The sequence below is a fragment of the Oreochromis aureus genome, linkage group 4 (genome assembly GCF_013358895.1).
Source record: "Oreochromis aureus strain Israel breed Guangdong linkage group 4, ZZ_aureus, whole genome shotgun sequence".
NCBI classification, from domain to species: Eukaryota; Metazoa; Chordata; class Actinopteri; order Cichliformes; family Cichlidae; genus Oreochromis; species Oreochromis aureus.
Window position 1 is genome coordinate 11,887,748 of NC_052945.1, and position 26,335 is coordinate 11,914,082.

The 26,335-nt window shown below is 42.5% G+C and overlaps 1 protein-coding gene across 3 annotated transcripts; it reads left to right on the forward strand.

Moving 5' to 3' along the window:
• Nucleotides 1-1,137: 1,137 nt before the first annotated feature.
• Nucleotides 1,138-25,237, forward strand: LOC116323220 (hemicentin-1-like). Of its 3 annotated transcripts, XM_039610706.1 has the most exons (14): nucleotides 18,715-18,985; nucleotides 19,854-20,138; nucleotides 20,459-20,806; nucleotides 20,959-21,213; nucleotides 21,335-21,592; nucleotides 21,986-22,336; nucleotides 22,488-22,742; nucleotides 22,867-23,121; nucleotides 23,296-23,356; nucleotides 23,498-23,622; nucleotides 23,720-23,959; nucleotides 24,088-24,315; nucleotides 24,411-24,674; nucleotides 24,819-25,237. In XM_039610706.1, exons 1-14 carry the CDS (start codon nucleotides 18,805-18,807, stop codon nucleotides 24,971-24,973), a joined length of 3,261 nt encoding a protein of 1,086 aa, XP_039466640.1. In that variant the 5' UTR covers nucleotides 18,715-18,804; the 3' UTR covers nucleotides 24,974-25,237. The 3 variants fall into 3 exon arrangements, with proteins under 3 accessions (XP_039466639.1, XP_039466641.1, XP_039466640.1); XM_039610705.1 differs by lacking the exon at nucleotides 18,715-18,985 and adding an exon at nucleotides 1,138-1,332 and having other exon boundaries at nucleotides 23,296-23,622; XM_039610707.1 differs by lacking the exon at nucleotides 18,715-18,985 and adding an exon at nucleotides 16,669-16,721 and having other exon boundaries at nucleotides 23,296-23,622.
• Nucleotides 25,238-26,335: the final 1,098 nt, after the last annotated feature.

Sequence of the window (26,335 nt, forward strand, 5' to 3'; positions counted from 1 at the left end):
TAACATGCCGGTGGTGTGACCTTCGCTTCTTCTTCAGAGAATCCTTTGACTAGCCGGACAGAAAATCCTCCACCGGACTGGGCAGCTGAGTGGTATTGGCAGGGTGAAGCTGTAGTTCTCTGAGGAGGAAATCCTGTGCAAGTGGGTGAAGTGAGCTGAGCAGCCAGGGGAGACCGGAAACTAATCGCTGTAGCCGGCTTGCTACAGTGTGGCGAAATTCTCTCCCCTCGTGCTCCAGCCACAGGCTAATTAGCAGCTCCATGGAGTAGGTAACGTCATCCTGGAGCTCCTCGGACGGGCCGAATGCCGCTGGGTCCATCTTGGCTGGTTCGTACTGTCAAGGCTGCATTGGCAGACGTATGGTGTGTGAGAATTAGGACCCAAGATGCAGGCACGGCTTAAGATGGGAGTGAGCTTTATTTAAATGGTGGAAATACAAACAGAAGTGGCGATGGAATGAGCAGAATCTAAAGATAACCTAAACTGGAAAAAACTAACAAAACTAACCTGAAACCTTAAACAGAGACGCAGGGAGACATGGGGAAATAACAAAGACAAACCAGCAACAAGCAGGAGAAAACACAGGGCTCATATATACAAAGGATTAATCAGGGAATGAGAAACAGGAGGGAGACACAGCTGGGATTAATTGGACAAAACAAGACAAGGGGAAGCAAAACTAGACACACTAACGTAGGACATGACACTGTCAAAATAAAACAGGAAATGACATGGACACAGACACAATACTAACACAGTACAGCGGGAACACAGAACCCAAAACCTCAGAATTAGAAAATCTTAATCAGAATTAAATCGAAACAAAAGATAATAACAATCAAAACAAAACCCCTGAGTCCACAGACTCAGGACCATGACAGCTAAGCTGACAGAATTTATGACAGAATTTGTATTTTTCAGTAAAATGACAACCTTTCTATCTGATGTGGAAATATAGAAGAAAAAAAACATTGTGTGATGCAACACAGTGAAAAACCGCACAAAAAAATAGAAGGGGAAGCTGGTGCTACTTCACGGAGATCTGGTTGTACATGTGGTTTTGCATTTCGGGCTTTACAGTTTCCTGTACACATGGGGGCTGAATTTCCTCTATACATCTGCCTGTACAACTATCAGCAGGTCGTCAAAGTGTCAACATGAGTAGGTCCTACTATTGACCTGATATTCATCTAACCCAGGTCCTGAAGCTGAGCATCCTCTGGATAATTCTGAGACATCTCACCTTTTCCATCCACCTCATTCCTTCTGCATGTTGCGCAAGCATGCTCATCAAGATGCTGAGTTTCCTTGTGCTCATCTTTTCACTCTGCGGTGAGTGATGATGATGCTCTACAATTAACATGTGTTCTTGTAGGAAAAAAGTTAATTTGGTTTCTCGTGGGCAATACTGCTATTAGTGATGGTAACTGCATATTTTATGAATACTTCCCTTTTAATAAGATATTAATGGAAGTCAAAAGGTTCATCAGTGTAACCTCTGAGTTTTAACAAAAGTAAAATAAAGCACATTTCAAGTGTTATTTTTATTTCTGCAAGAACTCTGTGTTCATGGAAAAAGATGTATATTTCATTCAGTTGTTAAGAATAAAAATTTAAACCTTCTTAGTTCACTTTTAGTTACTCACAGGCATTACTTTTGATATCTGCTACTAATGAATGTCAAAAGGATCATCAGTGTAGCCTTTGAGGTTTGACAGAATAAAATAAAGTACATTTCAAGTGGGAGAGGTAAGTGTTACATGTGGTACAAACTTCCGTTGTCAGCTAGCTGTCAGAGCGGGTGTGGTATTAACTTTACAGTCACATGAAAAAGAAAGTTTTCACATGACTTTATACAGCCTTGTGAAAAACTGATTACACTCGATAGTTCAGTAGTTTTTAAAACAACTTTTAGCAGCAATGGCTTGCCGGTTATCATTTTCTGTACGACTTTATCACTTTCTGACATTGTTATGGGGTGATTTTTTCCCTCTTGTCTTTGTAATATTCATTGAGCCTTGTGGGCACTAGTTTATGAACAGTCTCACCACAGCACTGTAATTGCATTGCGCTCTCAACCCACACCTTGATTCTTTTCTTTTTCACTCATTCTGTTGTGTATGTGCCGGTGTTCTAGTGAATTGTCCTGTTGCATAACCAATTTCTAAATTGTAAAGTCATGAACTTTAACATTTAACATGCCAGTTGAGTCTGACATGTAGCTCTTTTATTTGTTGGATTTTATCTAAGCATTGTACACTCTGACTTTGGGATGAATTTGTTTAAACGGAATGCTAGTTACCCTATTAAACCCTATAGAAGCAGTAAGGGCGTACTTAGCTTTTCACAGCACTGCATAGCTTAATAGCTCTGGTGTGGTTCCTCCTTTTACTCTATTTTTCAGTGCATCTTATTAATAATTATTTATACTTTTATAATTAATAAAGACATTCATTTAATTCCATATTTTGTTGGTAAAAGACAGTTTTATAGTTTTGCTACTTTAAAATATAATCCTTTTTTTGGGGGACTTCAGAGCTATCAATGACTCCCTGAAGTCTAGAACCCATGGATGCCACCGAATGCCATTTTTACTCCCTTAAGATGCTGTACTAGACGTTATTGCAGCTGCCTTTTGTTGCTGCTTGTCTGTGGGTCTCTCTGCCTCAAGGTTTGTCTTCAGCAGTGTTGGTCAAGTTACTTGAAAAAAGTAATCAGTAACTAATTACTGATTACTTCCCCCCCAAAAGTAATCCCATTACTTTACTGATTACTTATTTTCAAAAGTAATTAATTACTTAGTCACTTAGTTACTTAGCTACTTTTTAAAAACACAATTTACAACCTGAATAGGTGATAAAGCGATAAATAAATAAAGTCAAAGACTAGTTGCTCTATTTTCACCTGGAAAGCAGGACTGGGGTAGGTGGAGGTTTGCCCTGGTGCAGGTGTGCCGCAGCGGTCAGTTGAAGACTCCGCGAGTTTCTCTGTGAATTTCCCATTACAGTCGTAGGGCACTCGGTGCTTGCTTGGAAGTTTAGGGGGGTTTTTTCGCTGTAAAAAGAAGTTTTCTTCCCACGCACAATGGACACTAATGTTTTTGTCACTTTTTATGGAATCAAACTCAAAATAAGGTCAGTACTTCCACGCTTTAAACGCTGCATGCTCATACTCTCTCCGCTTTTCGATATATTATCCATTGTTGATCTGCAGACAGCTGTTGTCACGAACGTCGCACTCGCCACGTCACTGTCATGAGACATTCTCGCAAAAACTCACGGTTTTAGTAACGCAGTAACGCAGCGTTCTACGGGAAAGTAACGGTAATCTAATTACCGTTTTTGCAATGGTAATCTCTTACATTACTCGTTACTTGAAAAAAGTAATCGGATTACAGTAATGCGTTACAAGTAACGCGTTACTGCTCATCTCTGGTCTTCAGCAATTGAAAAGCATGCGCCACTGAGCTGAGTCAGTAAAAATGGGTTTAATTTTAATACAAAATAAAAGTAAACGTGTAACAGCGGCACCCAAAAACAATTAAAAGCTTTACTTTATTAAATACGGTAAAATTGTATGATTGCCTGTGAGACAGGATAAGCGCTGCGGGGGACCTGTTAAAAAACAAATCAACATATCACACACGCAAAAAGGGACGGCAACTCACACTGGGGGGAGATGGAGAGATGGAGAGATAGAGAGATAGATAGAGAGATGGAGAGATAGAGAGAGAGATAGAGAGAGATAAAAAAAAGGGTAAAACACTAAAAGACAATCAATATCTGCGGTGCCTACTGATACAGAAAAATAAAACAAATAAACCAAACAAAATCAACAGCCGCAGCCGTCACAATCTGTCGGATTACACCAGGTTAAAACAAATTAAAATACACCGCTGTATCGGGTCCTTTGCCCGCAGCCAGAAATCCACTCGGCAAAGCAGCAGCTCGGTACTCTGCAAATAAAAGCAGGAGATGACTCACATTGGACAGTAAAACGCAGCAGGAGTATCCCTCCCCCCCTCGCTTCAGCTGTATTGTTTAGTTACCTGTCCACAAGTTCGCGTCACACCCTGTCACTTGGTGTTCGCTCTCTCTGCGGTAGAGTATCACTTCCTGTTCCTGCTCAAACACAGTGGTGTTTTTGAGTATCTTATCTGCTTAGCAATTTAATTAAAAATTTTTAAATACATTCTTTTTTATAGTATAATCTTCACGTGTTTCATCCGAAGCACACTTTCTGTGTAGTTACTACCTAATTTATAGCCAAAGTATTCACTCACTGTGTCTGTACTGTTTCGCTAGCTTAGCTTAGCTCGTAGCCGACTCGTTAGCACCATGGCTACTTCACCTGTCCCTCCTGCATTTTCCTGCTCCTCGGCCTCCTTTAGCAGTAATGATACTTGTAACAAATGTAGCATATTTGAAGCTCTGGAGGCCAGGATTACTGAATTGGAGACTCTGCTTTGCACCCTTCATTCACCCATAGCTAGCCAGGCCCCTGTAGCTGGTGCAGCCGAAGATAGCATAGGCCCTGCTAGCTGTTCCCCGGCAGACCCCAAGCAGCTGGGGAAAGAGGGCGGCTGGGTGACGGTGAGGAGGAAGCATAATCCTAAACAGAAGCCCCAGGTACACCGCCAACCTGTTCATGTGTCTAACCGTTTTTCCCCACTCGGCGACACACCCGCCGGGGTCAAACTCTGGTAATTGGTGATTCTGTTCTCAGACATGTGAAGTTAGAGACACTGGCAACCATAGTCAATTGTCTTCCAGGGGCCAGAGCAGGCGACATTGAGGGAAATTTAAAACTGCTGGCTAAGGGTAAACGTAAATTCAGTAAAGTCATAATTCACGTCAGCAGTAATGACACCCGGTTACGCCAATCGGAGGTCACTAAAATCAATATTGAATCGGTGTGTAACTTTGCCAAAAGAATGTCGGACTCTGTAGTTCTCTTTCAAACATTCGTTTCGGTGTCTCACTATGGGGAATGCTCTCTCAGCGTTGTCCTCAGAAGCCTCTATATCATTACTCCAGCCAGCATTGGCTGGCTGTCGCGAGCGCAGAGATTTTATAGGCTGCGTCACACCCTTTTATAGGGTGTGACACAGTGTCACCCGTCATTCAATTTCCTCTTCTCGCTTCTTAGAAACCTCATCTCTCCCGACTGTGAACGTGAGTGCTAGCTTAACTGTCCACGCGAGCAAGCTAACACCTTGGTCACCGGGCGCTAGCACGGTTCGCGTTTCGAGTCACCTGCTCTTCACCACAGAGCCAGGTCGGAGAGTGTGTTAGCTGCCACCACACACCTAGCACAACAGCTAGCTGACCACGCTAACTGTCTTTGCTACACAAGGTCACCAAGCCAAGTAGCACAAGCGCTAGCCACCACACTAGCTAGATCATACTAGCTCACCATAGCTACCCGACCGAGAAAAGAAAAGGGAAAAACATCAGTGTTAGCCGTCCAGCCATTCCAAGCTAGCTACACCAAGCTTCCTTAATATGGCAGACTGCAAACCGCTGCCCAGAATTTGCCCCTGCGGTTGCAAAATCTCAGGTTCAGATACACATGACGCGTGTGTGATGTGCCTCGGGCTGCAACACGCCCAAGCGGCTATTTCCACACCGGGTTCATGCGAACACTGCGCTCGCTTCACCCTAAAAAGCCTTCGCAGAAGGCTAGCCCGCCAGGCTAGCCTGTCGAAGAAGGACCCAATGCTGTCTCCAATCGGCCCACCCATGGAGCACATTGAGTCCGCCACACCAGGCACCAGCTGGGGCGACGAGATGGATATCGTCCTCCCGCTGGTGGATGATGCCGAGGTCAGCTGCGAAGCTATGTTGTCTGATTCCCTCGAGGCTAATGACGAGCTACTCAGCGAATCCTCCGAGGGAGCGTCGGAACATCTCGTCTCGGACGAGGATGACGACGTTTTCTTTGCCCCCTCTGGTCGGAATTCTGCGACACAAGGGGCCGATTGTGATAACCTCGGCACACAGTCCTGCGGCATGCAGCTATTTGACGTTGCAAAACGGGCAGCTGAAAAGCTGGCAATCCCATGGCCCGCGGTGACAACGGAGACCTCCACCTCACGATACGAGGGTAAAAGGCTCCCCAAAGCAAAGCCATGAATCCAGCTCACCTGATTCATCACTGAGCCCAACCGTCACTGGCATCTGATAGTGTGGCACTGCATATTCTTCTCTTAGTGTCACTATTTTCAATCTGCTAATTACAGTTCTTGGACATGAAGTAGACTGTGTCTATAACAAGTCAATACTGCTGTAAATGTGGCCAATTATCAATCAACATTCAAGAACAAAATGATAGCTTTTATCTTATGCATGTTTAAGTCAACCACTTACCCAGAGGGTTCTCAATCCCAGAAAATTTCTTCTCCTCATTTAATAATGTCTGTCATCCGTCCATGCCCTGGTGACTGGGCTATCCAGAGCTGTATCATTTTGAAATATACATACAACAAGCCAAACCATACCTTGGTCACACCAACCCTTCTCCACCCTCAGGATGTCCAACGCCATCCTTCTGTGGTTCGCTAAATTATGTTTATCTAGAATTCCACTCTGTCTCTAAATTTTGGAGAATTTTATGCTTGTTGTCAAGATTTGAATAATCTTTAGTTGTTAAGTTCTCCCAATTCTTCCGGTCTTTGGGCTAAAGGAAGGACAATGCTCGGTGTATAAATGCTCGATCGACCATTATTTTATTCCATACAATTCAACACTTTTAAGCATAAACGTAAAAGCCTAAACGTCCACATTCTTTCTCTCACACGGTACTGCCGCTTTTCCCCGAATGCATGGACGAGGTCCCATGCTGCTGGGCAAAGCCATTTTCGTCACCCAACCCCGTGCAGGGAGCGGCGGCATTTGACTGCGCTGGAATGAAGGAGAAGGGCATCTACCAAATTCCCACAGTGAAGAATCTGGTGGCTTCTCATCTCCACCCAAACCAGAAACTTTCCATGTCATCTGGTCCGTCTCTGCCCTCCAAGGCCGAACGCCTGCAGTCCTCCCTGGCTGACAAGACGTATTGAACGCCTCATCGCTCCTGCTAGCCTACTCGGCGGAGCTCCAGGACCAGACTGCTGCGAACCCGGATGCTAGCGAGCTGTGGGAAGAGCTGGGCGTCGTTACGGACCAGTGTCTCCACCTCACTAGAGCAGCAGTACAAGCGGCGGGCAGAGCTCTCAGCATCATCGTCCTACAGGAGAGGGCAAGATGGCTGAACTTGTCGGGGCTTTCGGACAGAGAAAAACGTGATATTCTGGATGAAAGCATCGACCCTGCTGGCCTTTTCGGGACTGCCGTTGCCACCATGCAAAGACGGTGCGAGGAGAAAAAGAAAGAGGGAGAGGCCCTGCAGCTGTTTTCTCCCTACGAAGACCCAGGATGCGCCCCCGCCTCCACCCAGTCGCCGCACGTTCGCTCAGGTCACCAGCCGTCCAGCCGGCGTGCCGACATTTAAAATCCCTCGCTGCCCAGCCCCGCAGGTCGCGGCCCAGGGTCCCCTAGGTTCGCAGAACCCTAAGACCCACTGGCCCAGGAAACATGCCCCACCTGCTGCCGCTCAGGGTGCCCCACCACCAGCCAAGCAGTCGGACCGCAAGAAGAAGCTGGCTGCCTAACATCACCCACGGGGAGATCGGAGCCGGATCAGCCCGGGCTCCAAGTTCACTCCAGGGCTCAGTTCCGGAGCCTGTTCGGAGAAGTGTGTTCTGCCTCCACCTTTCAGCGCCTGGGACTCGAGTTGGATCCCACAGAGCGCATTTCAACAAAGAGACGACGAGACACTGTTCAGCTGAATCAAGTATGTCATAGTCTCACAAAAACACACTGTTTATTAAAAACTCACCCGCTGCATCCAGGCATGTTGCGAAGGGCACGGGAAAAATGTGTGAAAAACACAGAAAGTATTTTAAAAAACATAATGCCCCCACGCACCCAGACACCACCGGGGTTGGTTCCCTCAGTGGTGTCCGGCCCCATGAGCGCTGGTCAAGCGCGCGCCGCCCGTGCATGCGCAGTCGGGTCTGGCCTGCAGGACCAGTTTCCGCCACAAGAGGGAGCCAAAGCTCCATCTACTGTGGAGTGCCTGTCTTTGGGGCCGCTGTCAGCAAGAATAGAGAGATGGCGAACTCTCGCCGCGCCAGAATGGGTTGTGAGGACATTAGAGCGAGGCTATCATTTGCAATTCGCAACCACCCCTCCCAGATTTCACAGAGTGATTTTCTCTCTTGTAAAAGGCGAATCAGTCAGGATCCTGCAAGAAGAAATAACTACCTTGCTATCAAAGGGAGCAGTGCGAGAAATACCCCAGGAGCAGAGCCAATGCGGCTTTTACTCGAAGTATTTTCCGTGCCCAAGAAGGGAGGGGGACTGCGTCCAATACTTGACCTACGGGCTCTGAATCAGCATCTGAGGTCATACAAATTCAGAATGTTGACGACCTCCACTCTACTGCATGTCGTGCGCCCAGGCGATTGGTTTACATCAACAGACCTGAAGGACGCATATTTTCACATCCCTATTTATCCGCCTCACAGAAAATTCCTGCGCTTTGCATTTCAGGGCAGAATGTACGAGTACCAGGTCCTGCCGTTTGGTCTCTCACTGAGCCCTCGGGTATTTGTGAAGTGCACAGAGGCAGCCATAGCCCCACTGAAGAGGCGGGGCATCCGCATAGCAACGTACATAGACGATTGGCTGCTGCTATCAGAGTCAGAAATAATGGGAAGAGAGCACACCAGGTTGACAGTGGATCATCTGATGGCTCTGGGTTTCACCATAAACTACGAAAAGAGTGTCCTGCAGCCAGCTCAGGCCATCTCTTTCATAGGAATAGCTCTAAACTCCGCCTCATACAGAGCGTGTCTCTCTGTGGACAGAGTAAAAAAAATGCTATCACATGCCGGCATTTTTCAGGTGGGAAGATATCTCCCATTCAGAAAATGCCTGCAGATGCTGGGATTAATGGCGTCTTCACTGGCGGTCATTCCACTAAGCAGACTGCATATGAGGGAATTTCAGCGATGGGTTGCATCCAATGTTCCCTCTAATTTTTCATGTGTCTGAGCGAACACACAAACCCCCTGAGCGTCCCTTGGACCACTGTGAGCGACATCAGACGTGTGCACTGTGGTCACGCCAGCATCTAATCCATCCAAGTTACATGGTTTATTAAAATAATCAAATTACAGCATTTACATTTATGTTAGACTACTTTTAATTAACTGCTTTAGCCCACTTACAGTGAAAATTTAAAAAATCCTGTTCATGACCTGCGTAGTATGTTAACACTATTGGAAGTAAAAATAACTTGAACTCCAATTTTGAAAACACAACTTTCTTTCTTTCTTTCTTTTTCTTTCATAAAGCTCTGACTTGTATTATGAGTCTGTGGTCTGGGAGAGTCTGTAACTCTCTGTCTGCAAAATACAGTATATAATGACCAATGTTGGGCAATTAATTATATAGTTACTACTTCAAAAAAGTAACTCAGTTTGGCAAACAACAAAGTTTTTTGCAGCTATTTATTTTTTTTAATGCAGCCAAGGTGTTTTTAAATAAACATTTCAAACTATTTACAGAACAATCAGCTGTTGTGCATCAAATCTGATGCCACACAAATTATTTGTGCCACTCCAAAAAATAATTTCTGTCCACTATGAGATAAAGGAGAACAATAGCCTGATACCTGCAGGCCTGACAACAGGAGATGTATCACTGCTGTAACACCTGTAACATTCAGCAGCCGCCTCATTGTTCTGACACACACAACAAAACTATTGACTACACTACTCACTAACTACACACTAACTACACAAGATTTGCGCTAAACGCCTCAAATCTCTCACATCTCAGAACACCGCCGTCACTCCTAAAACTTCCCCGTTTCTTAACAACTAGATGCCACGTTGCCATATCATTTTTGATTGGTCGACACGGTACTTTTTTTCGACCAATAGGAAAGGGTGGGGGTTGGTTTTGTTTTTGCTCACAGGTGGAGAGTGCTTTCGAGCGTTTTCCTTATAAAACGCCGTTTTACCGGTTTCTTCCCGCAGTAAATATAAACAACGATAGTATTCAGGAAGAAAACCAAACATTGCAGATATTTTTATCATAACTCTGGTTTTACGTGGCCTATCAACACAATTTAAAAACTGGTATAAAGTCCACACTTTTTCCGTCAGTTGTTCCGTCTGTCCTGCTCACGTCTCCAATGGTTGTACACGTTGTCATTAACGTGGCTTCACTGCACATCAGCCACGCCGCTTTGCTAGCTAAAACACCGGTGTCGGCACATAAGGACGCTGTCAAAGCCTGTCAACGACGTTGATTGGCTGCGTATATACGAATGTGAATCGCATTATTGGCTGGACTATAGGATAAGGTGGCATCGTTCTAATCCCATACAGGAGCAGCCAGTCACTTACTGACTAACACTGCAAAACAGAATTGTTAAAGTTTTAATTTTAATTTCAATTCAGGTTAGATTTTTTTTGTGCGCAACGCAGATTTTCTGTGCGCAGAGACCGTGCCACCAGTGCGCAATTGCGCACGTGCGCAGCTTAGAGGGAACATTGGTTGCATCACTGAGTGAATCGAAAGCGCCATACCCACCGCCATATCAGAGTGACAGCAGACTGCGCTGCAGCACTCCACTGTTGGAGAAATCCCACATTTTTCACTCAGGGGGTGTCACTGGGGGCTGTCACAGCCAGAAAGGTGGTAACCACGGATGCGAGTCTCACGGGCTGGGGTGCCACTCATGAGGGCAGAGCAGTGAGCGGCAGCTGGGACTCACGACAGAGGGGTGCTCACATAAACTGGCTAGAATTGCTAGCAGCATTTCTAGCACTGAGACACTTCCTTCCCCTGTTGAGAAACCACCATGTTCTGATCAGAACAGACAACACCACTGTTGTGGCGTACATCAACAGACAGGGCGGGTTACGGTCCCATCCTTTGCACATGCTGGCTCGCAGACTGATCATGTGGAGCAGCATCAATCTGTTGTCACTGAGAGCTACTCACATTCCAGGAGCTCTGAACTTGGGAGCAGACTTAACCTCCTAGGACCTGCCGTCCACATATGTGGACATCACATTTTTGGTTATTTTGACCAAAATACTCAATTTTGCTCTACATGGGCCTGATATGCACTTACGAGGACATTATACTGCTACTGTTCTATCAAAATTTTAAATGAATATCCTCATTTGTGGCTCTCATTTTTCTTAAAAACAAAAATAAGGTAAAAAAAAAAAATCTGGAAATTCTTTGTTTTTACATTCATTGGGCCCCAATATGCCCAATATATCAAAGAGAAATTAAAAATGCATGTCATGGAAGAGTTCGGGTCTTAGGAGGTTAATGTCCAGGGGAAACCCGCAGTACGGGGACTGGACCCTGCACCCACATGTGGTGACCCAAATCTGGACCCGCTTTGGCCACCCACAGGTCGATCTGTTTGCCTCGAGGGAGAACGCTCAGTGTCAACTGTATTTCTCCCTGAAGGACCAGGAGGCTCCACTAGGGGTAGACGCATTAGCTCACAACTGGCCACATGCTCTGCTTTATGCGTTCCCTCCACTGGCCTTAATTTCTCCCACTCTAACCAGAGTGAGAAAGAGAGGGCTAACAGTGATATTGATCGCCCCAAGGTGGACAAGGTCCCATTGATTAGCGGAGATTATGCCCCTCTTGTGGAGCGAACCTTGGCCTCTCCCTCTCCGACGAGACCTAGTCTCCCAAGCCAGGGGGGAGATTTTTCACCCTCACCCCGAGCGCCTCGCCCTGTGGGCTTGGCCCGTGAGAGGTTGAATCTGAGTACGGCAGGACTCCCCCAGGGTGTTATAGCCACTATTGAGAGTGCTAGAGCCCCCTCCACAACATCATTGTATGAGAACAAGTGGAGGGTATTTGAGGAATGGTGTGGAAAGTCTCACACTCTCTCCTTTCAGTGCTCTGTGAAAACAATTCTCTCCTTTCTCCAAGAACTGTTAGATAAAGGAAAGGCCTTTTCCACGATTAAAGTATATCTAGCAGCCATTTCAGCCTGCCATGTGGGCTTCGTGGATGGCCCAGTGAGCCATCACCCGCTCGTCTGCCGTTTCATGAAAGGGGCACTACGGCTCCACCCGGTGTCTAAACCTCTCGTTCCCACGTGGGATTTATCCCTGGTGCTGGGGGCAGTTTCACAGCCACCATTTGAACCACTAGACCAGGTGGAAATAAAAATCCTGTCTTTGAAGACTGCATTGCTCCTAGCTCTCACATCTGCGAAGCGTGTCAATGATATTCATGCGCTGTCAATACACAAAGAGTGCACCCGATTCACACGGGATAACTCTAGAGTCACACTCAGGCCAAATCCGGCCTTTGTGCCCAAAAATCCTTATCTCCAATGCACCCCATTGGAGCTGGAAGCTTTTTGCCCTCCTCCTTTCTCCTCCCCTGAACAGGAGCGCCTACATGCTCTCTGTCCAGTTAGGGCTTTGTGTACCTATATAGAGAGAACGAAGGCTTTCAGGAGGTCGGATCAGCTGTTTGTTTCCTGGGCTAAACCACATCTTGGCAATCCCACTGGATTGTTGAGGCGATCCAATTGGCTTATTCAAGCACGGTCTGTCCCCCCCGGGGGGACTTCGTGCTCATTCTGCTAGAGGGATGGCAACCTCTTGGGCCCTTTTTAGGGGTGTCTCTATAGAAGAGATATGTGCAGCGGCGAGCTGGGCTTCACCTTTGACCATTGCAAGGTTTTACAGGTTGGATGTCACTACACCATCTCTAGCCCACACTGTGTTAAGTGTGGGTCCCCACGAGACCTCCTAAGTTGGCAGTCAATCGTTCAGATGGGCTTATCTGGCAATACGGGAGTCTGCATATCCCCATAGTGAGACACCGAAACGAATGTTTGAAAGAGAACTTAAGGTTACTCTATTCCGTAACCCCCGTTCTCTGATAACATGAGTGAGGTGTCTCACCAGATCACCCTCCTTGCACGAAGCGAGGAAGAGGTGAGCTTATCTCGAATGACGGGTGACGCTGCGTCACACACTTTTATAGGGAAGAGGGTGGCCCCTCCCTGACGCAGGCGTCACGACTGCCAGCCAATGCTGGCTGGAGTAATGATATAGAGGCTTCTGAGGACAACGCTGAGAGAGCGTTCCCCATAGTGAGACACCTCACTCATGTTATCAGAGAACGGGGGTTACGGAATAGAGTAACCTCAAGTTTTCTCTGGTCCCCTCCCCAATCAGATCAGGAGTGACATGTTTAGCCGCATGTTCTCCTTAAATTGCTGTCTGTCTGAGTGGTGTCCAAAAAACGATGTGGGCTTCATAGATAATTGGCAAACCTTCTGGAGGAAACCTGGTCTTGTTACGAGAGATGGCATCCATCCCACTTTGGATGGAGCAGCTCTCATTTCTAGAAATATAGACAAATTCATTAAACCCCCCAAAATATGACTATCCAGAGTTGGGACCAGGAAGCAGAGTTGCAGTCTTACACACCTCTCTGCAGCTTCTCTCCTCCTGCTACCCCCCAAAAAACCCATGTCCACTGAGACTGTGTCAGCTCCCAAACAGACAAAAAACAAACTAAAAACCAGCAATAAACAACTTAAACATAAAAAATCACAAAGAAAGAACAATACAGTATCCACGTCTGAACCAAAGAGTAAAACAGTGAAATGTGGATTATTAAATATTAGGTCTCTCTCCTCCAAGTCTCTGTTAGTACACGACTTAATAATTGATCAACAAATCAATTTACTTTGCCTTACAGAAACCTGGTTGCAGCAGGATGAGTATGTTAGTTTAAATGAATCAACACCCCCGAGTCATTCTAACTACCAGAAACCTCGAAGCACAGGCCGAGGGGGCGGTGTGGCAGCAATTTTTCACACCAGCTTATTAATCAACGAAAGACCAAGACAGACTTTTAATTCATTTGAAAGTCTGATGCTTAACCTTGTCCACCCCAGCTGTAAAACTCAGAAACCAGTCTTACTTGTTATCATCTATCGTCCACCTGGGCCTTACACAGAGTTTCTGCCTGATTTCTCAGACTTTTTATCTGATTTAGTGCTCAGCTCAGATAAAATAATTATTGTGGGTGATTTTAACATCCATGTAGATGCTAAAAATGACAGCCTCAACACAGCATTTAATCTGTTATTAGACTCAATTGGCTTCTCTCAAACTGTAAAAGAACCCACCCACCACTTTAATCACACTCTAGATCTTGTTTTAACATATGGAATAGAAACTGAACATTTAACAGTGTTTCCTGAAAACCCTCTGTTGTCTGATCATTTCCTGATAACATTTACATTTACAATAATTGATTACACAGCAGTCGAGAGTAGACTTTATCACAGTAGATGTCTTTCTGAAAGTGCTGTAACTAAGTTTAAGAATATAATCCATCCACTTTTATCATCTTCAATGGCCTGTACCAACACAGAGCAGAGCAGCTACCTGAACGCTACTCCAACAGAGGTCGATTATCTTTTTAATAATTTCACCTCCTCACTACGTACAACTCTGGATACTGTAGCTCCTGTGAAATCTAAGGCCTCAAATCAGAAGTACCTGACTCTGTGGTATAATTCTCAAATGTGTAGCCTAAAGCAGATAACTCGTAAGCTGGAGAGGAAATGGCGTGTCACAAATTTAGAGGATCATCATTTAGCCTGGAGAAATAGTTTGTTGCTTTATAAGAAAGCCCTCCGCAAAGCCAGAACATCTTACTATTTGTCACTGATTGAAGAAAATAAGAACAACCCCAGGTTTCTTTTCAGCACTGTAGCCAGGCTGACAAAAAGTCAGAGCTCTATTGAGCCAACAATCCCTTTAACGTTAACTAGTAATGACTTTATGAACTTTTTCACAAATAAAATTTTTATCATTAGAGAAAAAATTACCAATAATCATCCCACAGATGTAATATTATCTACAGCTACTTTTAGTACCATTGATATTCAGTTAGACTCTTTTTCTCCAATTGATCTTTCTGAGTTAACTTCAATAATTACTTCCTCCAAACCATCAACGTGTCTTTTAGACCCCATTCCTACAAAACTGCTCAAAGAAGTCCTGCCATTAATTTATGCTTCAATCTTAAATATGATCAACCTATCTCTAATAATCAGCTATGTACCACAGGCCTTCAAGGTGGCTGTAGTTAAACCTTTACTTAAAAAGCCATCTCTAGACCCAACTGTCTTAGCTAATTATAGGCCAATCTCCAAACTTCCTTTCATATCAAAAATCCTTGAAAGAGTAGTTGTCAAACAGCTAACAGATCATCTGCAGAGGAATGGCTTATTTGAAGAGTTTCAGTCAGGTTTCAGAGCTCATCACAGCACAGAAACAGCTTTAGTGAAGGTTAGAAATGATCTTCTTATGGCCTCTGACAGTGGACTCATCTCTGTGCTTGTCCTGCTAGACCTTAGTGCAACGTTCGATACTGTTGACCATAATATCCTATTAGAGCGATTAGAACATGCTGTAGGTATTACAGGTACTGCGCTGCAGTGGTTTGTATCATATCTATCTAATAGACTCCAATTTGTACATGTAAATGGAGAGTCCTCTTCACACACTAAGGTCAATTATGGTGTTCCACAGGGTTCGGTGCTAGGACCAATTCTGTTTACATTATACATGCTTCCCCTAGGCAGTATCATTAGAAGACATAGTATACATTTTCACTGCTATGCTGATGACACCCAGCTCTATCTATCCATGAAGCCAGATAACACACACCAATTAGTTAAACTGCAGGAATGTCTTAAAGACATAAAGAGCTGGATGGCCGCTAACTTTCTGCTTCTTAATTCAGATAAAACTGAGGCTATTTTACTCGGCCCTGAAAATCTTAGAAACATGGTATCTAACCAGATTCTTACTCTGGATGGCATTACCTTGGCCTCCAGTAATGCTGTGAGGAACCTTGGAGTCATTTTTGACCAAGACATGTCCTTCAATGCACATATTAAACAAATATGTAAGACTGCTTTCTTCCATTTGCGCAACATCTCTAAAATTAGAAATATCCTGTCTCAGAGTGATGCTGAAAAACTAGTTCATGCATTTATTACTTCCAGGCTTGACTACTGTAATTCATTATTATCAGGATGTCCTAAAAACTCCCTGAAAAGCCTTCAGTTAATCCAAAATGCTGCAGCAAGAGTACTGACAGGGACTAGAAAGAGAGAGCATATTTCTCTTGTTTTGGCTTCCCTTCATTGGCTTCCTGTTAAATCCAGAATTGAATTCAAAATCCTGCTCCTCACATACAAGGTCTTAAACAAGGGCGTCGATTTGGCATGGACGGAGGGGACACGTCCCCACCAATATCCAGCGATTATTGAATTGTCCCCACCAATAATTTGATCGCTTCTTGTAAAAAAAAAAAAAAAAAAACGAAAAAAAAAAAAAAACGATAGAAAGAAAAAAAATCGATCTGTCAGCGTCTCAGTCACCCAGCGGTGCAGAAAGAGTTAAATTACGTTCTCTACTGGAGTCCGACCTCATGTGACAAACATGGCCAATGTGATTGGCTGAGCTTTTCAGGGAGCTCTGTTTAGTTTCAGCAGCGGCAAACCTGCGCTGCGAGGAGGAGAGGAGGATGGCAGCAACGAGGAAGAACGTGCATATAAGAAAGTATTTTTCAAAGAAATCTGTAAGTCACTTAAAGCCAAGTTCACTCATGAAATGTGTCCGTCATAATAACGTTACAGGCTATGCTAGGCTTTGGCCCACATCAGTCTAAAATTGTATGCAACCATGAATTACGTGTTTTGGACACTAACTGCACAACAAGCAGCTCTATTAGTTCTCCCAGTCTCAGAGCAACATGTCTAATTTTGATTGAAACTGTAAGAAAAAACGGCAGCCTCGAGCAAGCCAGGATATTAGTTTAAAGAGGCTGTTAAAATTATACGTTAAAATGTTGGTGACACAATAATTTCATCCTAGTGGCACTGACATATTCATAGGGTTAATTTTTGAGACAAAATATCATGAGGTACTCATGATTTTGCAAATATTCCATACCACTTATTGTAGTGCAGTTTGCACTACAATTGTTTAACTGCTGATGTAAATTGATTGATTAGTGTAGATTTGACAAAGAATCTGAATTGTCTCACTTTTTATATGGCACGAATCAATGTGTTATTTTATCAATATGTCCTAGTGCAGTCAGAGGGGAAAAGCCAGGGCCAAAGGTGAGGCACATCAAGCACAGAATAATAATTTTGTGGTCATCTTAGATGAGTTTTATGGACAAAACCACCAGTTCATTTAGTGTTCTCTTAGTGCTAATGTATAAGAGAAGTTGGTGTACTATAACTGAAGTAATCGTGTTCAGATAAGATTACCTTTCATTTTGTCACAGCAGAAAGTGGACAGTGCAAAGTTAGATAGCAAAAATTAGAATACAATAAGAATAATATACTGTACACAACTGTAAAGAATAGAATAAAATAGAATAAAATATACATTAGGATAAAATAGAATAGAATACAAATGTTATATACACCTGAGTAAAAATACAACTTACAACGTCTTATGTGTGTTTGATCAGCTGCAAAAGTCTTTGTTGTGGAGTCTGACAGCAGTGGGGAGGAAAGACCTGCGAAATCGCTCCATCCCACATTTAAGTCCTTAAAGTCATATTCTTTTATTGTCTTGACTGTATTTGAAGCTATTTTTATTTTTGTATGATACCTGATTTATGTGGAATATGGCTGAAGTAAACTAAAGTCTAAAATACTTAGTCAGTCATTTGTTTAATAGTAATTTAACATTATATAATTCACATATAAAACTATAAATTGTAATTTTACATGTTTTAATAGCATGTAGAATAACATATGTAGGCAAGTATATTTGTCCTTTTTTATCAAGAAGCAAAGACGAAAAGGAAAAAAAAGAAAGAAAAAGGGCGGGGTTCGGTGGTTGAAACACCTGTCCCCACCAATGCCAAAACCAAATCTACGCCCTTGGTCTTAAATAATCAGGCCCCATCATATCTTAATGACCTTGTAGTACCATATCACCCTATAAGAGCACTTCGCTCTCCCACTGCAGGCCTACTTGTTGTTCCTAGAGTATTTAAAAGTAGAATGGGAGGGAGAGCCTTCAGTTTTCAGGCCCCTCTTCTGTGGAACCAGCTTCCAGTTTGGATTCGGGAGACAGACACTATCTCTACTTTAAGATTAGGCTTAAAACTTTCCTTTTTGCTAAAGCATATAGTTATGGCTGGACCAGGTGACCCTGAATCCTCCCTTAGTTATGCTGCAATAGACGTAGGCTGCCAGGGGATTCCCATGATGCATTGAGTTTTCCTTTCCAGTCACCTTTCTCACTCACTATGTGTTAATAGACCTCTCTGCATTGAATCATATCTGTTATTAATCTCTGTCTCTCTTCCACAGCATGTCTTTATCCTGTTTTCCTTATCTCACCCCAACCGGTCGCAGCAGATGGCCCCGCCCCTCCCTGAGCCTGGTTCTGCTGGAGGTTTCTTCCTGTTAAAAGGGAGTTTTTCCTTCCCACTGTCGCCAAAGTGCTTGCTCATAGGGGGTCATATGATTGTTGGGTTTTTCCTCTGTTATTATAGAGTATACTGTACAATATAAAGTGCCTTGAGGCGACTTTTGTTGTGATTTGGCGCTATATAAATAAAATTGAATTGAATTGAATTAATAAGCATTGGTCAGTGGTGGTGGAGTCCACTACACGTTTCTCACAGGAACGCAATGTTTCCCACCTACAAGGGTGCAAATAACTTTAAATCTCTGCCAAACAGCCAGAACTCAAGTGGTACATATTCTATGACCTGCCTTTCTAACAGAAGGCTAGGGGACCTGCATCAAGCTTTCATAAAAGAAGTTGAAAGTGCCAACTTGCCCGGCTTGGACCAAGCACTCGCAGCTTCAGGTTTGCTCCAGAGAATACCTAATTGCCTACACCTGAGCTTATGAAAGTGACCAAAACCAGCTCCGCCTACCAGGGGCAGTTCCCAGACTCAGGTCTCACCTGTCACATTTACCTTCGGTAACTCTTGGGTTGCTTTTGGAGTATACTTTGGGCCGTTAACCATTGTTACAATGATGCACCGTCTGATCAGTTTTGCCATATTTGGATGAATCTGAGCAGAGAAGATAGCCCTGTACAACTCAGTATTATCTTTCTTCTTCTGTCAGCAGTCACATTATCAATAAACAGTAGTTACCCAGTCCACTGTCTGCTGTATGTTCCCATACAATAACATTACCTCCACTATATTTGACAGTTAATCAGATATGCTTTGGATCATGGACTGTTTCTCTCTTTTTCCATATTTTTCTCTTACTATCATTTTGGTACAAATGAATCTTAGTTCTGTCTGTCCAAAGATTTTTTTTCACCTTGTTGTAAACTCTCAGTATTTTGATTCATGAAAATGTCTCTTGATTATAATCTTCTATCGTCTTCCAGTCCTTTTCCTTTTGCTGAACTGGCCAGTGCACTTCATATCTCAGTGGAAAAAGGGCCTCTCTCATTTGCACAATCAATTGTTCAATTAATTTTGATCCTCTAAAAAAGTTGGATTTTGTATGAGAACAATAAATGCAACATGGTGAATTAAAGTTAACAAGCTACACCTTAATTATATCTTAATGGCTTGTTGTAATATGCTGCATTGTACTCTACTAGAAATGCTTTTTGATTTCACTTTGTAATGTTTAAAATTAATACTTAGTCTGAAAAATGTGAAGCCAGATAATTAAAAAAGTATAATAACATTAAACTGGTCTATACACAGGTGCTGATAGCATATGCCCACCAGAGCACAACCTTCTTATTCTGGAGCCACCTGAGATTATAGCAGAATATGGGGGGAGTCCTGTCATTGTAAACTGCACCACAGCATTGAATGAACATGACGGGATGTACTGGACAGTTGGAAATGAAATCTTTCAGATGGAAGATGAAGAATTGTTTGTCTCCCACTCAGTGCCAGTGTCAGACTGGAATGTGAAGCCCAAGTGCAAAATAAAGCTACATGAGTCTCTTGAATGCAGCAAGGACCTTGAAGTTATTGTATTCAGTAAGTTTAATTTTAAATGTAGTACAATGCTGAGAATTTTAATAATAACCAGACATAAATAACTACATTTCTAATTTTTTGCCAGAGAGTCCAGAAGTGGTTTATTCAATACAGAATGTAAATGTGATGGAAGAAGAAACGCAGTACTGGCTACAGTGTGATATAATCAATGTTGCTCCTGTTCAGTTCCTCACTGTTAGCTGGTACAAAAACAATGAAAGCATCATGACAATGTCTTTGATTGATTTTGCAATGTCATAAATATACTTATGTCATATTTTCTGAAATATTTTATCTTTTTTGCTTTGCTTTATTTACAGAAGCTCCAGAAATGGTGTCAGTTACTGAATTGGATAATGCTCAAACAGCAAGGGGGACAGCATATAAAAATTACCCACATACACAACACAAACTGCAGTGTGACATCATAAATGTTGCTCCTGTTCAATATCTCACTGTTAGCTGGTACAAAAGCAATGAAAGGATCCACACCCAATTTTTCAATGACACAACAACCAAAACTCCAGTAAATGAGTCTTCGATTCTGAAAATAAACATCAGCAGAGAAGAAAATGTAGCTGAGTTCAGATGTGAAGCTGGGCTGGACTTTGGACCACAAGGACCAAAACTTTATGTCAATTCTCAAACACACAGAGTTTCAGCCCACTGTGAGTAAACATCCTGCTGTTTACACACAAACAGAAGATTATTTCAATATGTTTTGTTCATTCGTTTGCTTTTTGTCTTAGAATAATTCTCAGTTTACATATTTATTGTGTAAATATGAAATGGAAAAAACCCTGTTTTTCTTCTTCTTCAGATGCTCCGGAAAAAAACACAAAGAATAGTACTCAAGACATTTTTCTGCTTGAGGGCACTAATATCACCTTGAGCTGTGAAGCTGTTGGAAACCCTCCTCCTGTGTATAACTGGACTTGTGATGGGAAAAATATGTTGGAGAACACAAACAGTCTCAATATCACCCGAGTAAAGCACCACGCAACTTGCACCTGCACAGCTACCAATTATCTGGGAAACATAACCCACACAATCAATGTTCATGTGAAAAAAAGAGGTATTCATCTTTGTTTACTATATATCTAATATTTTTGTAGCTCATTTAGACAATAGTGATGCCATCTTTTTAATTTTACACTAAATTAATTCTAACTCTAAATATATTTGCTTGTGAACAGCAGGTTGCCCACTAACACTGACACCTTCTGAAACTGTGGTGACATTTGGAGATCCAGTTTCAGTCAGCTGCAGCACATCAGCCACAGATGTTGAAGGAATGGGCTGGGAGGCTCCATTTGGAGGAACAGGATTTGAGCCTCCTCCTGTTGTCACTTGGAGGGTTGAAAAACTAGAAGAGTGGACTCCAAGTCCTTTCTGCTATGCTACCTTGGTTGATGGATCCCAGTGTACTGTGAGTCCAGTCATCACTGTTTATAGTAAGTACATTTGAAAACTGTGTTATGGTATCATCCAGTGCACGAACAGACAATTTAAAAAAATATTATTAAATTAATTATTAATTAATAAAACAATAATTTAACTTTCAGCAAGAAGGTCCTGTTGTTCAATCTACCAGCTGGCTGGGACTCTTCTGTGCAGAGTTTTCCATTTTTCTCTGTGTTTGTTTGGACCCACAGACTATACAAAGACATCAGTTTTGAATGATTTCAGGTTTCTAAGTTGTCTATAGGAGTGAAATATTGTTTCTTTTTATGTGATGGAATTATGACAGACTGGTGATTAGCTTCTGCCCAACAAAGACTATCAATTGATAAGAAGAATAAAATGGATGGATTAGTAAATTTACTTTGTATTTACCATTTTCACAGAAATACCAGACACTGTGTCAATTTATCCAATGAATCAAAGCCAAATGATGGAGAAACATGTGCATTACAATAAGCACACAAGGACACAGTACTGGCTGCAGTGTGACAGCATAAATGTTGCTCCTGTTCAGTTCCTCACTGTTAACTGGTACAAAAACAATGAAAGCATCATGGCAATGTCTTTCAATGACACAACAACCAAAACTCCAGTAAATGAGTCCTCGATTCTGAAAGTAAACATAAGCAGAGAAGAAAATGTAGCTGAGTTCAGATGTGAAGCTGAGCTGGACTTTGGACCACATGGACCAAAACTTTATGTCGGTTCTCAAACACACAATGTTTCAGCCCACTGTGAGTAAACATCCTCTCTGTTTACACACAAAACTACTATTTTTTGGATTTGTCCACTTGTAATTTGCACAAACAGTGTCAAAACCAGTGTAGTGATGCAACATGTAACTGTTCAAATAAATACCAACCTTTGATTGGTTTATCACTTCAGACGCTCCGGAGCTAAAGACACAAATTAGTACTGATGTCACTTATGCACTTGAGGGCACTAATATCACATTGAGCTGTGAAGCTATTGGAAACCCTCCTCCTGTGTATAACTGGACTTGTGATGGGGAAAATATGTTGGAGAACACAAACAGTCTCAATATTACTCGAGTCAATCGCAATAAAACCTGCACCTGCACAGCTACCAATTATCTGGGAAACATAACCAAGACAATCCATCTTCATGTTGAACCAAGAGGTACACATTCTTATTTACCTTACATCTACTATTATTGTGAATTCTTTAGTGGATACTTTTGATGTATTACACATTTTACACCAAATCATTTTAAAGAGTTAATATGTGTACTTGTGAATGGCAGGTTGCCCCCTAAAAGTGAACCCTTCTGAAATTGTTGTGACATTTGGAGATCCAGTTTCAGTCAACTGCAGCACATCAGCCAGGTATGTCACTGGAATGGGCTGGGAGGCTCCATTTGGAGGAACAGGATTCAAACCTCCTCCTGTTGTCACTTGGAGGGTTGATAAACTGGAAGAGTGGACTCCAAGTCCTTTCTGCTATGCTACTCTGGCTGATGGATCCCGGTGCACTTCCCATCCAGTCATCATTGTTTATAGTCAGTATAGATTGTTTTAATGTACTGTGACCTGAATGAATAGACATTCTTTATGTAATAAAGCAATGATTTCACTTCTTGAAAGGGCCATCTTAAATCCCTTAAATTATTTATTTCATTAATTTATGTTGTTTGCTCTTTTTTTTGTTTTGTTTTGTTTTTGTTTTTTTACAGAAACTCCAGACTTTGTGTCAGTCCCTGACATGGCTCGTGGTCCAATGGTGGAGGGCATAGGGTACAATTTGAAATGTGATATCTACAATGTTGCTCCTGTTCAAAATCTCATAGTGAAGTGGTACAGAGGCAATGAAACTGTGCTCACACAGACATTTAATGGATCTGCTCTGACTCCAGTCAACACATCTTCTACTCTTAGAATCTCCACTCAGAGAGATTACAATGGATTAATTTTTAGATGTGAGGCTGAGCTGCACCTCAGACCCAAAGGACCAAAGTTCCCCCCTAATGTAACCTCACCACCTTACACTGCTGTTGTTCTCTGTAAGATTTCCACCAACTTACTTCATGTTTCTTTATCTACTGCACAGCTCTGTAATCTATGAAATATAAATTAATCTATTTTGATTTTAATTCCCAGATAAGCCATTAATGAAAGCTTGTCCAGACCACGTCACTGTTGTTGAAAATGCTGCCTTCAGCATTGACATGTTACCTTGTCAACCTGATGGGAACCCTCCTCCCACTGTTCAGTGGTTCTATGAGGAGAAACTCATCAATGCATCTAAGTCACTGACCAGGACTGACTCTGGAAAGTACACGGCTGTAGTTGAAAACAGTCTTGGCAGAAGCAACACCTCAGTTCATATCACAGTGGAACGTGAGTGCATCAGACCTGCATTCCTTAAAATTTTGTTAGAATATAAAGCACTGCACTAAGGTATTGACAAGGTAATATTTTGTTTGTGGTTATTTAGTCTGAAAATGAATCTGATACCATTTTTACAGTCAGTCCTTCTTTCACCTGCAAAGAGCACTATGAGGTCACAGTGAATGATAAACCTCAAAGTATCTGTGAACCAGTAGGATTACCTACACCCACCCTCACCTGGTTTAAAGATGGCCAACAGGTGGTTTCCCCACAGCGCTGGAAAAAGAATGATAGTGGAAAATACTTGCTTAATGCACACAACACACATGGAACAGCTGAACATACACTGTATCTTGAAATTTTGTGTAAGTTTTAATTTGTCATAATTTCTGATGAAGGCACATTTTGAAGCAAATTCTTTCTGTTTCATTTCCTCAAATTTCTTTTTTTTTTTCCACAGATGCCCCTGAGTTCAAGGGAGGAAACGAAAGCAAGGAGGTGCTCCAGGGTGAGGATGTTACTTTAAGCTGTAGTGCTGACAGTAACCCACCCTCAAACATCAGATGGATCTACACGGCTGCTGTGAATTCAAAAGAGACCACTGAGGGGCACCAGAAGATTATCAGTATCACTAAAGCCACGTCTACCAATGGTGGTTATTACATTTGTGTTGCAGAGAATAAAGCTGGGAGAAATACAAGATTTGTCAGACTGGTGATAAAAGGTATGATTATTGATTCTGTGCGGAAACATTTTAACGACTATTTAAATGTAGAAAGTGAAAGATTACTGATGTTTAATTCGAATAATGCATGGCATGAAGAATCGAGAAGTCGTCTTATGTCTTTTTATTTTGTTTACCTTACAGGTAAAACCATTAAAATCCCCTTACCTATCATTTGGGTTTTGCTCGCTCTATTGATCATCGGTCTGATCGTCCTGGTGGTCTGTTGTCACAATCAGCGGAAAAAACGTGGACACTACAATTTTGTTCCTGATGAAATGGCACAGACATCTCTTTGAGTTCTCCACAATCCAGTGGCAATGCTTAGGATATTCACTGCACAATTTAAATATGTGTAACCTAATCATTTGGTCTAGCATGTAAAAGTTGTCAGAAAAGTTCCGTGAACATATTTTTATTTTAAAACATCTCTAACTTCATATGCTTGAAAACAAACAGTAGAAAAAATAATGCATTGTACTTGTTTGCTAAACACAGCTATAAAGAAGGAAATGCAGTTATTCTTTTATGTGTTGTGTTTTAATTAAATTCTTTACATATGTGTGGTTTCTGTCATTTTCCTTTCTCACAGAGTAGCTGCTTTATTGGATGTAATATGTGCAGTGCAAATCTTATATGCCATTTCTGAAGTCAAACAAAGTAGCATATTTTCATGTTAGTTCTGCACTCGCAGGCCTGGCTAGCTCAGAGACTTATCACCGTGAACAAAAGCAAGACAATCGGTGTTTACTTGCAAGGGAAGCCTGATCAGGGTCTTGGAGCTCCAAGCTCCTCACCTGATCCCAGCCAACTTCAAACTCCAGCCTTCCCTCACAGCCTTTTATTCAGTGAAAACACAAACACCACATTGTAAAATCCATATGGTCTGTCATAAAAGCTAAGGCAGTGTTTGTGTGTGTGCATGCATGTGCGAGCGTGTGAGTGCATGTGTGTGTGTGTACGTGTGTGTGTGTGTGCGTGTGTATGTGTGTATGTGTGTTTGTATAGGTGACTTCCTGGTTACAACCGTTTAACATCTCTAGTTATAAAAAGGGTCATCTCCCCTCACCCCATATATGGCTTAACCCCTTTAACGGTTCACCATATACAAGCATATAGGTGAGCCCATAAAGGGCAGGAAATAACATTCCTTACCAAATAAGGGAACCAGAATCTTACATGCAAGTGTGCCTGCAGTTGGAAACTATAGCTAAATAGCTTCCCCCAACATCCTACATTTAAGGATTAACAGAAAAATATCTAATCATGCATCTCCAAAAGTTGAATCTGTTCATCTGGACGTAGCGTTTTGTGGGAGAAACGTTTCGTCACTCATCCAAGTGACTTCTTCAGTCTCAGCTGACTGCAGGTTTCCCCAAACCTTATAAACAGTACATTTGCATAATGACTGAAACCAGCCCACTGAAGGAACAATGGGCTGTGAGGTCAGTTCCTTAATCATATTATGCAATTTCCCATGACCATTGATCAACAATCACTGACCAAAACCCACTGATCAAAGAACACTGATCAATGGCCATGAGTACCATTCACAGAGAGTTGGGGAATGGCTGCAATCACAGCATTGTAAGATGGCGAAAGATGTACCCTTAGGCCCCCTCCTTGATTCAGAGATGGTCTTTCCCTTTTCACGTAAGCCT

Coding starts and splice junctions, on each gene's coding strand:
- LOC116323220 (XM_039610705.1), top strand. CDS start 1,284: ATGCTCATCAAGATGCTGAGTTTCCTTGTGCTCATCTTTTCACTCTGC. Junction 21,214..21,334: donor TGTTCATGTGAAAAAAAGAG/GTATTCATCTTT, acceptor GCTTGTGAACAG/CAGGTTGCCCACTAACACTG. Junction 23,623..23,719: donor TTACACTGCTGTTGTTCTCT/GTAAGATTTCCA, acceptor TTTAATTCCCAG/ATAAGCCATTAATGAAAGCT.